General features: G+C 25.4%; 1 protein-coding gene across 1 annotated transcript in view; it reads left to right on the top strand.

The window, feature by feature from the left end:
* Nucleotides 1–17186, top strand: part of LOC107444610 (leucine-rich repeat-containing protein 45) — a 31081-nt gene that overhangs the window by 2319 nt on the left and 11576 nt on the right. Inside the window, exons 3-12 of the mRNA XM_043041077.3 lie at nt 277–338; nt 445–515; nt 1584–1671; nt 4384–4474; nt 5718–5846; nt 6976–7088; nt 8927–8985; nt 11747–11824; nt 14409–14544; nt 16359–16436. Of these exons, the coding sequence (XP_042897011.2) occupies nt 277–338; nt 445–515; nt 1584–1671; nt 4384–4474; nt 5718–5846; nt 6976–7088; nt 8927–8985; nt 11747–11824; nt 14409–14544; nt 16359–16436 (905 nt within the window). The remainder of the gene's footprint in view (nt 1–276; nt 339–444; nt 516–1583; nt 1672–4383; nt 4475–5717; nt 5847–6975; nt 7089–8926; nt 8986–11746; nt 11825–14408; nt 14545–16358; nt 16437–17186) is intronic.

Raw genomic sequence — 17186 nt, 5'->3', positions numbered from 1 at the left:
GAAATTAGTTGAGTTAGTTATAATCGTTTGCAGAAAGTTTTTGAGATTTGGTGTCTGCGGAAAGTTTTTCATTTTATCTAAGTCCATTGATAAAAATCAATCAGTTATCTGTTTGTTAACTATACTGGATGCTTTAACAAGAGATGTATTATTAGTTTTATTATAAATGCATTAAAGTAGTTAAATTTAAAATTTTGTAGTTTTTTTGACATGTTTTAAATACATTAATTTGCTTATTATTTTTTATGATTTATTTATTAATAGATTATTTTTTAGGCTTAATAGATGTTTTATCAGGTCTTGAAAAAAATAGGTTTTTGCTTACCCTTAACTTGAAAGTGAGTATTTTTTAATCCAGTTTCTGAAAGTTTAATTCAATTTTTATTTAGTTTCTAAAATATTTGTTGTTTAACACACATTTGCAAAAAATTTTGTTGTTTTCAGGGGAATAATATTAGAAGCTTAGGGACTGAAGCTATTGGAAAATTTTTACGTCATAATAATCATCTACAAAAGTAAAGTATTTCATGTTGATATTTGTTTGTTTTTATGATGTAATTTGTGATGTTTTTAAATTGAAAAAAGTGAAAATTTTTTCCAAATTTTTATTGTTGTTCTTACATTTTCAAATTTTTTCCAAATTTTTGTTGTTGTTCTTATATAGTTAATTTTTTTTACTTGATTTTTAGTGTTTAGCTTTATACTTATTGAAATAAAAGGTGTGTCTTGCATTTTTGATTAATCTAATGTAATAATTCATGTGAATACTTATGGATGCTTTTAAAATATTTTGATGAAAATGTTAACTTTTATAAACGTTAATTATAATTTTATTGAAGAATTGATGGTTATGAAACATATAAGCTTAAATTAAGATAAAAATCTTTAATATAATTTTTTTTCTTTAACGTGTAAAAACTGAAACATTTAATTAGTGTCAGTTATAGCAAGTTTTGATAATTATATTATAAATAAATTACGTGATAAATTAAAAAATATTATATGAAAAATCTGTAAAATATATAAATAAAAAATTTATAAATTCAGAAAACTATGAATTAATGCATCAATTTTAAAACATGTATCATTAGATGCTTTGCAGTTTTTATTTATTTATTTTAAAAAAAATATTATTATATTAAGAGTTAGGATACAAAAGTAATTAATTATGCGACATGCCACTGTTGCAATTTGCACTGTTGAATGAGTTGTATTAAGGAAATTGTTTACACTTTGGCAAATGTATCCCACTCTGGAATAGACTTTCGGCAATTTTGTGCTGAGTCTCACAAAAAATCCTCCTCACTCCCATGCAAAGAATTCAAAATTCCTAATTTTTTAAAAATATTTTGTAGTAACATTTGAATCTACATTTCGTCACAGGTCTAGTATGATTTGACTCATGATATCTATAGGAATAATAATTGATTTATCGACAAACTTCGACTTACGCACCAGATTTTTGCTATCTCATAATCAAATATAAGGGGTTGATTTATACATTGAGATATACAGTATTTTATTTACTGTTCATAGATTTAAACTTAACTTATATTAATATAGTAATTTATTTCTCATTTTAGTTTGTGTTTAGAGTGGAATGGAGTGGGAATTTTTCCTGAAAAATTTGCTATTTTATGTGAAGGTTTAATTTGCAATAAAGCCTTAAAGGTAATTTTTTTTTCCAATATTTTTTTAAAATTAAAATGTGTATGTGTTATCGTCAATCTATAAATTACAGTAGTGAGATATTAGAGTTACTAGAATTGACCAACAAAGTATGGAATGGTTTATATTTTACACATAGATTAAGTTTTCGATAAAATGACTAAAGAAATACCTACAGACATTTTACACACTGACTAGGCAAAGTACATAATATTTCTCATATGTGATGCCAGAATTTGGCATTACATATTTATTTCCTATCTTTTTAAAATATCCTTCATTACTTAACCTTATTTTTATTAATGGAAGAATTACTTTTAAAATAAATCAAAAACTTAATCTTTTTAAACGAACATAAAATATTTATTTCTTCTCTTCCAGATCAATGTAACGGATACTTTCTTTTTATTTCATTATTATGCAGACATATTAATTCACTGACGCCTCTAATCAAAAACAAAATTCTATTTATAACTTTTTATTCTAATTTTCCAACGGCTAAAATGTTTCGGTTGCATGGTTATAAGAATTCACATAAATTTGTTGGCGACTCGTGATCGCCAAGGTGTTCTTTTAAACCCATGTGGATATGCTAGTTGGCTTTGTTTTTGGCTATGATATATTATGATAAATCGCCAAATTTTGGATCTCCTACCCATACTCTTTCTCTGTCCGTTGAGAATAAATATATTCACTTTTAATTTCTAAATTGGTGAGGCTGGGACCCCTTTTGGGGGCCTCCCAGTCTCGATTTTCTAACGGTCAGAAATGTTGTTCTGGCTTTATGATCTCTCAATAGAGAGTATTATTATTTCATCCCTTTAAGGGATTTCTTATTTAGGATGAAAATGTGGCCACTCGAAATCTTAAATTATACTTAATAAAATCTAAATATACATTCAACAATTTGTACATTATTTCCTGGAAACGTTATTGTTTTATTCATTCAATATTGGCCTAAATGAACACTCATATATACCACTATCAACTATACGGCTAATGACGGGGAAGCAAAGTCTTCCCTCACATCATATTTTAAATTTTGCCCTAAAAAAGGCAAGTATGCTATAAAATCATGTGACATTCTATAGAATGCTGGCATATCATATATTTACAGAATCATATACATTTATTACAAAATACTGCCGGTGTGTTGGCCGAGTAGTTAGTGTGCCTGACTGAGGAACTAATGGTTGCAGGTTCAAATCCTGCTCAGGGAAGGAACGTTTCCCTCTGTTGTATGATGTTTCATTGGGACTCACCATATGTCGGAGTATCTGTGGCAGTATGGCGGGAGTAATGTTGCTCAGCTCTGTGAGGTTCACAGGTGCCCACCGAGTAACCTGAAATGTGCAACACTTCCGTCATCTTCAGAAGCAAACAACGAGACTTCAGTGCCTGACATTTAAAAAGGAAATTACAAGATATTATTTCACTTTTTATTTGCATTTTTTAATTTAATTTATTGTAGGAATCTTCTCTATCTGATAAATATCTGATAGAAAGTACTCATCTTAGAATAATAAACTTCTTACTTTTCGGAAGCTAAATATTTTGTTTAATATCATGAAAGTCATTATATCACAGATTTTCTTTTCTGCATTTATAAATTTTTGCATAATATACTTTTTTTTGTTGACCAATAATGCAAGTATAATAGCGCATAGTGTTTCAGCTAGAGGGTTATAATTTAATAATGCTAGAATTAATCTATTTATTGTTAAATTTTTCTTTGCTATTTTGTTATTTATATAGAATAGAAAATTTAAATAGCTGTTCTAGTTATTTTTTAAACTGTTAGCCTTTTAATGTATTAAAATGCTTTCAATTTTATGAACAAGTGATGACGATTTATAACTTCATGTCTGTTTTTTTCACCTCTGTTATGCTCTAATCTCTGGTTTTTATTCCTCAATCAATTTGTTTTTGTTAAAGTGAAGTGTTAAATTAATTAGGTGTTGTGTGAAATGACAAATTTCTAAGCTTTAAGGACAAATTTTTTAAGCTCCAACCTACAATTTTTTATATTTACGAATATGGATATTTATTTAGATATGTAATGCAACCATATCCAAGATGGATTGCTTAGACAGTCAGTTATGTAATGCCATGTATAACAGATGTTTTATCTATAGTTGCACTTGTTATCTTTGGGTGACTTCTTCAGTGAGTTATTGATGTACTATGTCTATGATTTTATTGTTGGGTGACCCCTTCAATTAGTTATAAACATATTATGAATGTTGATGTTGTTTTAAATAATTCCTTTAATTAGTTACAAATTTGTCCTTTTTGGGAGATCCCTTCAATTAGTTGCAAATGTACTGTAACTGGGATGTAGTTGACCGGTTTGGCAACATAGGAATTTTGCAAAATGTGCGACATATTTTATTAGGCTATTAGTTAGAAAGGGTTAAAGCAAACTTAATTTGAAATATTGTTTTGAAAGTTTATGTTACAGTGGAATAATTATGGAGTTTTAATTTTAATTCATTATAATTATGATTTTATTGATTTGGAATGCCTTTTATCTATTTTCCTTCTTATTTTTCTCACTTATATTGTAAATACTTATTATTTGTTTAAATTTCTTTAAATTAATTTTTATCTTAAATATATTTTTAAAGTTATTTTTAGTATTTAGTGCAGCTCTTATTTTTTTCTTATGTAGATTTAGTTAATTTCTTTTCTTTATTTTCTTTAAATTTTGCTTAGTTTCTTGATTTACGGGAAAATCAATTGAATGATATCTGTGCAAAGACTTTGTCTGATGTGTTAGTTACAAATACAACCCTTCAAAAACTAGGTATGTTGAAGTGTTTTTCTTTAAACCCTTTTTCTATATTGTGATACTAATAATTATTTTTGTAATCAAAAATATAATTCATAAAGTTAAAAATTTCAAATATACTGAACACATATACTAATATCTGCTATATATACTGACACATATCTACACATAACCTGAAAAACCCTTTACGCTCGATCTTCTTTATATCATGCATCATTTTAGTTTTAAACTCATTTTCCTTAGAGTTAATCTAATTGTTAAAGAGTGAGTTAAAAGTTTGTGTCATTCTTTCAACTATTTCACCCATAACAGTAATTTTTTTAAAACTGATAAGCTATTGTGTGAATATTTATGAACCATAAATTATTTAAATATATTTTGAGCATTTAGTAATGCAGTGTCAGTAATTGTTATGTGTTTGTTATTTTTAAATATCATTTTTATATATTTTAAGAATGCAAAACTTTTTCTTGGACTTTGTTCATAAATTAATATCATTAATGTTAGTATAAATTTTGAGTATGTTAAAAAATGTCTTTGGTTGTTAGATGTCTATAGGCCTCTTACAAAAAGTAAGATCAACCTTTTCAGCATGAGGTTTGGTCGGGATAAACTATTAAAAGTCAGAAAAGTGAAAAAAACAAACAGAAAAGCTGCACATGTTTGGTGGTTTGAAAATTTAAAATGAATTTATTTAAATTAATTTATAAAATTTCTTTTGCTCGTATTCTTAACTGGATAAGTTTACTTCCATTTCTAAATTGGTGAATTGTTCATGTATTTTTTAATTTCCGAATATCTTACATGAGTTTCATTGGCTGTATTGCATTTCAGAGTTTTTTTTACATGTTTTCATAATCCTTAAAAATTTCTTACTATATATGAAAAATTGTTTTAATTTTTATGCCCTTAACAAAATCTTAAAATGTGCTAATTTTTTTCTATTCTTATAGTTCATATTCTTATTGTTTTTTTTATTTTTAGCCTTGTTGTTATTTATTGTTATAAAAATAAGAAATAAAATTGACATTATGACGTAGAGAAACTTTATAAAAATTAATCACTTCTAGGTACGGTACTATTGTTTCTGAACCTAGAAAATTATAGATTGGTAGTTTAATTTAGTTTAATGGTATGCTTTTAATTAAATGTTATTTAGTATTTTTGTATTATACTATATCATTCTTTTATTTAATTAGTTTTTTAACTTGCTGCTCTTATACTTCTGAATAAAATAAATAAATGATTTACTTATCAGATTTGCGATGGAACAACATTGGTTTAATTGGTGGTCGCGCTCTTCTGAGTGCTTTGTCAAGAAACAAGAGCATTCTTTCTTTAGAAGTAAATGGAAATAATCTGACTAAAGACCTCCAAAACTCCATAGGTAATTAACAATTTTGGATTTTGCTATCATATTTCAATTTTACTCATTATTTCCAGACATTAAAAATTTATTATAATGAGTCATTGTTTTTTTATATTTAAATATATTACCTTTTAACAATTTTATAAAAATAATAAAAGCTAAGGTAATATTTTCATTTTCTTTTGCATTTAAAATTAATTGTATAATTTTAAAAAAAGGCACTGTGTGTTGCATGATTTAGGGTTTGAAACTCTTATTTTCATTGTTAACAACCTATAAACAATGGCATTGTGTATTAAGAAGTTGATTTGTAGCCAAATTCTTGCTATTTTCTTTCCTTTTTTTGTTTTAAAAATTTATGTTTATTTAATGTATATTTATCTAATGATATTTCCAAAGAGCTAAGTGAAAAAAAAAAGATTTATTTGTTTACCAAAACTTGTTTTTTTATTTGGTTTAGTTTTTATTTATTTTATGTTTCTATTGACAAGAAGTCTATTCACAATCAAAACTCTTGATGATTAAATTACTTTTGTTGAATGTATTTTCACTTGGCCATGGGTAGCCCTTTTAATTCTTTATATAAATTAATGTTTTGTAGTGAACCGAAATCATACTTTGAGGATCTATGGTAAAAGAATATTCATGAAAAACTTGTTGTTTCCCATTTCCGTTTTTTTTCCTCCAGTTTTTTTCCGTTGTTTCTCGGTTCCGTGTGAAATAATTCTCCAATGTCTCTAACTGCTAAATGACATACTATTTTTGTTCAAGAGTAGATTCATTTTTTATTAATGTTATGCAATTTCTCCGAAGTATGTGATTTTAATCTTTGACTTTTGCATAACATAATTATTTATAATGTCTATCTTTCTTTTTTTTTTAAGAACCTCTATGATGAAAAAAATTGTTAAGTTTTGTTCTATGTTGTTTTGATTTAATAACATTACATTTATTTTAAAAGTTAAATAGAAAACAACGCTGAATTAAAGTCAAAGCCATTTCCTGTTATTGGTTTTTTTTTAAAAAAGAAATTAAAAGAGAATATTCGAAGCTAAATTTGTTATACAAATTATTTATTGCTTTTAGTTTAATAGTATTTATGTTAAAAAAAGACAGAATTGCTTCATTCGCTCTTTTCTTTATTTAGAAACAATTGTTTTAGCATCTGTTGATAGGTTCTTGTTAACCACTGAACAAACTGAAAGAACAAATTCTTTGACTTCTAAATTGAAGGAGGTTCAAGAAGAAAAGTTTCTGCAAGTATGTTGATAAAATTTGATTTAGGAATTTATTATAATGTAACAACAATTTATTATAATGTATGTTGGACAAGTTTGTATAGAAATTCCTGTTAAATGCTCAAAATTTTTATTGAATAACAAGGGGGTAAATTTTTTTTGCTGGAAAAACAAACCGTGAAAGAATGTCTTAAGATATCATAAATGGCCAATCCGGTAAAATAATTTTGAAACTTGTAATAGTTCTTGAAATAAAAACTTTGACTATTTTTGAGAAAAGTACCTTGCTTCATACTAAACTATTTTATTATTGAGGGGGAAATTGTTTGTCTAGCTGGAAAAACAATCGTAAAAATAATGTCTTTAAATTTCATAAATGCTTATTCTGCCAGAAAAAATCTGTAAATAGTGATAGTTATTGAAATAGAAAGTTTATTTATTTAATTGTTTATCTTTATTTAAAAGCGTAATATAATTTTTAATGATTAAGCTTTTAAAGAAATTACATAATGAAGAAGCATCTATGGAAATAAACAATTAGCTTAAACTTAATTGCAACTTGATTAAAAAAATTTTTTTTATCATTTCTTTTTCTTTTTTATCATTTTTTTTCCTATTTAACATTTCTTTTTATTTCCTTTTTAAACTCTTTCTTTTTTTTACTTTGCAATAACAGTAACGTAATTGCATTAGCAGTTGTTAAAAGCATAATATAATTTTTAATTTTTGACTCTTAAAAAAATTACAAAATGAAGAAGCATCTATGAAAATAAACAATTAGCTTAAACTTAGTTGCAATTTGATTTAACTTCTTTTTATCATATATTCTCATATCATATCATATTTATCATATATTCTTTTTTATCATTCTTTTTTCCTATTTAACATTTCTTTTTATTTTCTTATTAAACTCTTTCTATTTTTTTGCTTTGCAATAACAGTAACGTAATTGCATTAGCTATAAAAGAAAAAGAAAAACTTATTACTTTTCCCTTCCATTGCTGGGAAACCTTTCTTTAGAATGCATTTTTAAAGTGAAGCTTTTTATATGAAAATAAAATTGTTTAGAGTTTGTGGGAGTTATTATTAATTTGCTCTTGCCAATTCATCTATGGTCTTATGACTTTTATTATTAAAAAAAATTAATAGCCCTGGCACTACTTTTCACAAAGCATGCTTTTTTAATGTAATTGATTTATTGTATTTTAAAATCATATTTATTAACCAATTGAATATTACCCTTATTCAAAATTAATGTTTTAACTTTTCACCCATTGTTCTAGTAAATATAGAGCTAAATCATTTTTTCTCGTTATTGAATGTTTGAATTCTAACCTATGTAACCTTCATTTAAACTTCATTAAGAGGGAAAGATGATTTGTTTATATTACTTTTGCTTAAAGCTAACAACTTGGAAACTCTTCTTAAATGTCATAAAGAAGAGTTTCCAAGTTGGCATCTATGCATAAACGTAAATTACTTTTTTTCAATATTGGTGAGGTATATATTGTTTAGGTTTAATACTTTTGCTTAATATACCATGAAATCTTTTTTTATCCAGATTATTTTTTGCCCTTAACTTTCTTGGTGAAAATGGTTGCATGCCCACCATAAAAAGAATATAACATGTTGTTATTATTACATACCCCATTTTTTCCTGTTTTGGAAAGTTTTTAAAAAATTGTTCTTTCTTATAATAATAAATTATTAATAGACTCAGTAAAAATTATTACAAAAGTTAATTTCTTCTAATGAAAAAATTTCAGAAGTTTTTTTCTTCTTCCTTATAATAAATATAGCACTATGAATATATATTTTTTCTTATAGTTAAATAATCAAAGAATTTTTTCAAAAATTTAGTTGCGATCAATGATGGAAGTATTGGACAAGAAAGAAAAAGAGTCCAGTGACAATGAAAAGTAAAATATTTTTCTGAATTATAAACTGTTTGAAAATTATTTCTTAGATAAATTGAATTCAAGTCCCTGAAAGACTTTCAGTTTTGGATATTGGTTACAATAAACAGACATGGAATTTTTCTAATCTAACAGAATTTCCGACTTCCTAAACTTTGTTATATAATTAAACTAAGTTTAACTCTTTAATCATGATTATTTTATTCTTTTTATCACCCGATTGCCAATGGCGACTAATAAAATTTGAGTGGCTACTATATTTTTAGCTTTTCAATTATGATTTGAAATTTTTTTGCAATTCAATAATTATGTAAAAAAATCGATCTGAGAACTGAACATGATTGTTTTTAACAATTACAAGAGAAAGTTCCTATTTTTATTTATCTTCTCACTGTTGTGTATTACTCAAATTTCTGATTCCTAGTTTTGTAATAATATTATATTAAAAAATAGGAAGTTAAGAAATTGTATATAAATCTATAAGAATAACTGCGAAATTACAATAAAACACGATAAAATTGGTGCAAAATCCAACTAACGTGGTTGGAAATCAAAAGGTGATTACTCATATGGCACGATTGGAGATTCATGCGTCGTAATAATTTCGATTTAAAAGAATTGGGATTTTAAAGTTGCGTAGAAATTTATTGATAAAACCGACAAAAAAGTGGTTCGAAACACAATATGTATTCACAGCTAAATCATTGCAAATGGAACGCGTAGGTCAAAGAGTTATTAATCCAATGCACTATTCGAAATTCACTACGGTAATAATATCTGATTAAAGGTATCGGAATTTCAAAAAAATTAGCAGAAATCTGTTAAAACAATTGCTGAAAGAAACTACATGGATTTACGATTAAATTAATGCAAAATCGAACTGAAATTATCAACGATAGGTGATTGCTCATATGCTGAATTGGAATTCTCGTGTCGTAATAGCTTTGAATAAAAATATATTGATTTTAAAGTTATGTAGAAATCCATTGTTATAACTGACGAAAAAGTTTCTTGAATAACAATGTGAATTCACGACAAAATGATCACATATCAAACGTGTGCATCAAAAAGCTATTATCCAAATGTGGGATTCGAAATTTACTTACTATATCCTATTTAAAATATCTTGATTTCAGAAAACAATTTAGAAATCTGTAACAATAATTGCTAAAGAAACCATATGGATTTATGATAAAAACGGCTCAAAATAGAGCCTATCAAAAGATGAGCACTTAAGTGCGTGATTCGAGATTTATGTATCGTATTAATTTCGTGCGTTATTTTTGCGCAACATTCGGGATTTCTGAATTTTTACAGTTCCTGTGGAATTGGAAGCTTTGAAATTGTGTCACAACTTAAAAATGTGGGTTAAAAAAAAACGCAATTATGGATTTTATAAAATGTAAATGCAAATCCTCAGACTGTTTGTCAATTTGACAATATTTGTTGGGCTGTCAATGTACACGTTTGGTTAAAGAAACTTTAAGTATGTAAATAATTTAAGTAGTTTCAAGTACTTTTTATTTATATTTTTATGATATGAGTTGTTGTTGTTGTAGGCCATTAAGGCAAGGGGTGCAATTGTTCCTGTTTTCTAGTGGTGCTATCTATGGCGGCTAAGAATTTGAATTCTGTCACACCCGTTTGTAAGGCGGACCCATATATACGTCCATTCATTCATTCATAGATCGTAATTTTGACCTGAGCCAAAGAAGGACCAATTTCCAAATTAGTACCCCCAGATATATATTCTGTTATGGAAACAAGGAGGACTTTGTGACCCCGACAGATTTTACATGCACCAATCACCATTTTACTACACGGGGAGTCTTCGGCCAACTTTATTCGAACTCTCGTTCTCACAACGTGAGTCCAGTGCCTTACCAACCAGGCTATCCCAGCCACATAAATTGTATTTTCAGACCTATAGTTCTTTTTCCAGCCTCTGCCTGAATAAAGTAATCAATTAAACATCAGCATATTTGTTAAATTAAGTTTGATTAATCGCAATATTGGTTGTTATTTTTATATTTTTATTACATTAAGTTTAGTTAAAAGATAATTTAAATTAAACAACTACTAGTGTACTCTAAATTCCCATATAAACGTAATTTTAGGCATATTTTAACCTTTACACGGATTTAGTTTTTAACTATAAATATTTTTCCATGTGCATACAGCAATAATTTAACAGTTTTCATATTTCAATTTAGCTTGAAGCATTTACAATAGTCTATTACTATAGTAAAAGTTACAAAATATTGTATAACATACTTTCTAAACACTAATTAGTTCAAAACAATTATATCTATATCTGATACATATTTCAATATTCTGATCAATGCCTTCTAATGCAGTAAAAAATTTTTTTTGAATACTATTTTGGTTATACTAAAACTTTTTAGGATGCTTTCTAATATCTAAATTATACAATACATAATGTTGCTTGTGCTTTTCCATTTGTATTTAAACTTTGTATTGCTTTTTATTGGTAAAAAAGTATATACTTTCATAATTAGTGTATAATATTGTAGTCCATTATCTTTCTCTCTAAGTATAAACTGTTATTTTTAAAAAAATTTAAATTTGAAATAAAGTGAAAAATATTTTTTGAAGGAATATCACATTCTTTGATTCTCTTGAAACATAACTTGAATTAATCAATGGATTAAAATAATGATCTATTTTCATGTGATATAAGGTAACGTACTTAATGTAAACAATACATGCTTTTGTTACTATATTTTCTTTTTTTATATTTTAGATTGAACTCTTCAAAAATTACTGAACTTAAAGAATTATTAGTGGAAAAAGTTGAAAATCTTGAAGCTTTAACATCAAAGTAAGTCAAATATATTATATTATATTATAGCATTAAAAAACTGATATTTTATATGTACTGACTTTTAATTTAGTTTTTTTTTTTTTTTTTTTTTTAGATTTTAAAAATGTTTCAAAATTTTAACCTAAAGTTAATAATTTTCTAAAATTTTATGCTTAAGCCTTGTTAGATCTGAATATGACAAGAATCAAATTAATGCAAGTTTATACTTGTTTATGCTATATCATTTTAAATTTTCTCAAAATTTTTGACTGGGAAATGATTTTAAACACGTTTGATTTGGCATTAAAAAAAAAAAAAATTATAACTATATGGGAAGTTGATTTTATGAGTTGTGATAAAAAAAAAGTTTTTTTCCGATTTGTTATATATAACAAATTAAAATCCTGTCATTAAATTCATATAGTTATGAAAAAAATAAGATAAAAACGATTTTTTTAATAACTTTATGGGAAGTTGATTTAATGAGTTGTGATATTAAAAAAAGAAGTTTTCTTTTATGTTACATATGAGTTTTTTTTAATGTTATATATATTTAGGTAAAAGAAATAAAAATCACACAAAAATTCTTTACTCATATCTGTACTTTTTCTTTTCTCCTGCCCTTTTTGGGGCAAATTGGAACAAAGTTTTTATTCTTTTAAGTTTAAATTGAACATGTCAGTCATTATTTAATGGTTACAGCTATCAGGAAAATAATTAGATGATTATAACAGAAAGGTCTTATATAGTTTTGAATATATAAGTAAGACTTTTTTATTCAATGGTACTAATATCTTGTAACATGGTTTAAAATTTATTTTGATAACATGAATCAAGTTGTTATCGACTTAAAAGTTTGTTTTGTGGTAACATATTTAAATGAGCAAAAAACTCTTCGCAAAATATGAAATACTTTTATTAATCACAAAAAATGAATAAATAAATTTAATCACTATGCAAATTAAAACATTCTTAATTCTAAAAACTTACATTCTCATTTTTGTGAAAAGTCAAGTTTTGCATTATTGTATACTTTGTATTCAAAATTACACTTAAGAGAAGGGTCAAAGTTCTATGGACTTTAAAAAGGTAGAGCTTTAAATAAGGATTATTATTTAGGCATGTTTGTTAATAGCTGGTGATAGTTTTGGGCATATTTGGTTTTAATGTTACACATATTTTTAAAAAAATAAAAAAATCGTAATATTTATTTATATATTTTATTTTATTATTTTTTTAGAACAGGTGGCATGCAAGATATCATATGTCCCTGTGTTAGATATATATGTCAAAATTTATTGTTTTTATTATTACTAGACCAATTTACTATTATTATTATTTTTTCAAAAAAATTGTGATTTTCAACAGTGATTCTCCTACGAAATAGTTGTAGGCTTGCAAAAAATATGTTTATAACTGTCAATGTCATTCTTAGTATTTTATAGCTGTTTAAAACATAATTTTTTTGGAAACATTTTGAAAAACAGATGATTTCTAGACTGAAAAAAAAAAAAAAAAACAGAACTTCTTCTAGAAAAAAAAAATTTATTCTATAAAGTATGTAATTTCGCTTAACTTACTTTTTACTGAACCTGAATTTTGTAGCGAGTTTTACTTGTAATCACTGACATAAAGTGAAAGAAGTAACTTTATAAAAAAATATTTTTCTGTAGCATCAAACAGCTGCCTTTTAACTTGTGTATTTCTAATAGTTTGTTGTATCTTTATAATTTCTGAGTAAATAATTTTTCTATTATTGTATATGCTGGTAAAATTTTAATTATATTTCATTCTTTTCTTAAAAAATATTATTATTACTTTTCATTATTTATTAGTTAATAATAATCTTTAATGTATACCGTACTACAAAATAATAGTTTTTATGCATTATTAAAAATTATAAGTAAAATCTTTTTTGAAAATTTGATATGTTATTATTAATTTTTTAAATATTTTTTTATTTGATAGTTTATATTAATCTTTAGTAGAAGAAGTAGTAGATACTTTGATTCTAGATACTCAGAATGATAATTATTATTTATATTACTAAGCTTAAATTCGTTAAATTATTAATCAGTTATTGTGTGTTTTTTCTTAGCTCAAATTGTATTTTATTCTTTTTAAAACTTGTCCTTTAGTAACTAATTTATTTTAGTGCAAGTTATTTTTCCAAAGCATTGAACAGCTGTTTTTTACCTTTTTAACTTGTGTGTCTAATAGTATGTTGTATCTTTATAATTTCTGAGTTCCTAATTTTTCTGTTATATTTTATATGCTGGTAAAATTTTAATTTTATTTAATTTTTTTCTAAAAAATGACATTATTAGTTTTCAGAATTTATCAGTTAATTTTTATTTTTAATGTATATCATACTGTATAATAATAGTTTTTATGCATTAAATTTGAAGTGTTCGTATTAATTTTTTGAATATTTTATTATTTGTTGCGTCATATTAATCTTGAGTAGATATAGTACCTCTGACTAATAATTTTCATATACATTATTAAACTTAAATTTGTTAAATATTTAATTTGTTGTTGTGCATTATTTTTTAGTTCAAATTGTATTTTAATTTATTTCAAGCTAAAACTCTTTTTTTAGGGTGAACGAATTGGAGAAGACTCTATCTATAACAGTTGAAGAACGAAATAAATTTTCTCTTTCATTAAATGAATTGGAAATTAGAAACAAAGAACATCTTGAAGAGTATGAAAAAATTTTATGCAAAGAAAGAAAAGTATACATATTTTCTTTACAATTGGAATTGAATGGTTTTAATTTTTTTAAAAATAAATTTAAAATTTAATTTAAAAAATTTACTAATTAATTAAAATAATTTAAAATAAAATAACAAATAAATAAAATATAAGCGTAATGAACAAAATAAATAAAAAATTTAATTTGATGTTTTTAAAATTTTAAGTAACTTTAGAATAATGTTTTAAAAATATTATATCTATTATCATAATTAATGGAAGTTAACAAAATATTAATCCTACTTTTAACTAAAATTTGAACATAGGTATGTTCTTTTTTATTTCACATTTTAAAATAAATTCAATTTTTTTAAGAATAGTTTTTTATGACCTCATTTAGTTCAAAGCTTTTAGAAGTTGTAGTTACACTGAAAATTCAGTCCTATTCATAATCATTAGCCTAGCTGGATTTATTTTTCATTCATTTTTAATTTCAAATTTTGCTATTCTTAAATTTGGAATGTTTGACTTCATTTTGAACAGCATTCTTGGAACTTTATTGTCTCACATTTTAAAATAAACCCTCTATTAAAGGATATTTCATGTAGAATAATCTTTTTTCTTGAATCTGACATATTTTGTCCTCAGGATAATTGATAAATAGTTGTCACCAACAATTTTTTTAATGGTTATTGCTGGAAGTTTTTGTTGTAGAAAATAACTTTCTTTTATTGAATGTCATTTTAAGTTCTGGTTACCGTATATTCTGGCGTATAACGCGCACTTTTAATGCAAAAAATAACATTGGAATTTACGGGTGCGCGGTATACGCCGAATATAAAAAATTATAGACTAAAAAAATTTAAATATAGAAAAATACTTTTATTTTAAAGAAATAACATACCTATATACTTTATTGATTTTCGTTATTACATAAATAGTTCATTATATTCGTCTTTCGTTATTTCTTCAGGCGCGTCATCACAATCTGTTTCGTCTTCATCATCTGTGTTACCCTCATCCATGAATAAACAGTCATCTTCTGATCCGTCCAGATTATTTGAAATGCTGCATTTTTTTAATGATTTTCTAACCATCTCAGGCTTAATTTCATCCCATGCTTTTAATATCCATTCACACACTGTTTCCAAACTTGCATGACGCATATGTCCTCCTTTCGTAAAGGTTTTCTCGCCCTCCAACATCCAAGTGTTCCACTGTTTTTTAAAATTGGCTTTAAGAGCAGAAGTCCAATGGCTGAACTAATGGTGTCAATCTGCCCGTAATAACTGCCACATCGGTGTTACATTCTTTCAAAATTTTTTTTTTGCATTATCTGTAAGGTGGGACCTAAACATGTCCCACACTAAAAGTCTTTCTGGTTTTCTATAGATACTAGACGAGATATTGCACATGTACAATCCGAATTTTCATGCGCGTTATACGAAGAGTATATCTTAAAATTTAAAAAAAGTTATTAGAAATTACGGGTGCGCGTTATACGCCGGGGCGCGTTATACGCCGGAATATACGGTACTTTTTTAGCAATTGTTTAATAAAACTTACAAATTATTATTAGTATTTTTCATGTATGCTATAGTCTTTTATTCCTACTTATTCTTGTTTGCTTTTTATTTTACAAGGTTTTAACTGCATTTGAATAAGAAATAATTTAATAATCTTTTTAAATATTTAAATTGTAGAAGTTTCCATTTTTCTTTAACTTTAAAAAAGTAATAAATTATAACTTCATGTGTATGAATGTTTGTTTAAAGGAAGTAGGGTTTCATGTAGAATTTTATATTTGAGGATATAAAATTATTTAACAATTTCATATACTTATTTTCTCTCTTAGATGAAAGAAGAATTAGAGGAAAGGCTGCAGAAAGAAATAGGTTCTCTTAAACAGGAAAATTCATTTTTTAAAAATCAGGTACACAAAGATAAAATACTTTATAATAGAATTTAAAAATTTGTAATTTCTTAAATTTTTATTATTCAATTTTTAAATTTGTAACATTCAATTTTCAAATTTTTATTGAAAAAGTATTTGTAACTAAACAAAACAAGTCAAAATTATCAAAAATATTTTTTTTAAGAATATTTTTTAAAAACTATAAACATTATTGTAGTGAATAATTATGGTAAAATTATTAAGTTGTCAAAGATGAAATTTGAAGTTAGTAATGTTGCCAAATTTAACAGTTAATATTTTATCATTCATTTTTTTGGGGGGGGTAGAGAAATTATGAAATTTCCCTGTTTGGTTGCACCTCTCTCACCTTGCAAATGTGCCTAAAATAGGAGGTCAATAATGAACTAAAAGTCTCTGTTGAGACTGACCCTTCTCAGACTACCACATTAGAAATATAGTGCAAGAATTGAAAAAAATGATGGAAGAACTTAAGAAAAACAATCTAAATTGGTTTACAAATTAGGTCTTATCTTATTGCATGACATTCCTAGATTACACTATTCACAAATGACCATGGTAAAATTACGGGAATTGAAATCAGAACTTCATTATTATCCACATTTACCAGGCATACCCCACTAGCAATCACTTCTTTCTAAATTTGATTAATTTTTTCATAGAAAATAGTGTGATTTCAATCGACTTTCACCTGGAATTATACTATTGGTCTGAAGGTTGATGCATTCTTTAATGAATAATGTAATATCC

The sequence above is a fragment of the Parasteatoda tepidariorum genome, chromosome 8 (genome assembly GCF_982258835.1).
Source record: "Parasteatoda tepidariorum strain Cologne lab strain chromosome 8, Ptep-v5.0, whole genome shotgun sequence".
In the NCBI taxonomy this organism is placed as follows: Eukaryota; Metazoa; Arthropoda; class Arachnida; order Araneae; family Theridiidae; genus Parasteatoda; species Parasteatoda tepidariorum.
Note: the sequence above shows the minus strand (reverse complement) of the source record. Positions and strands in the feature narration are given on the sequence as shown.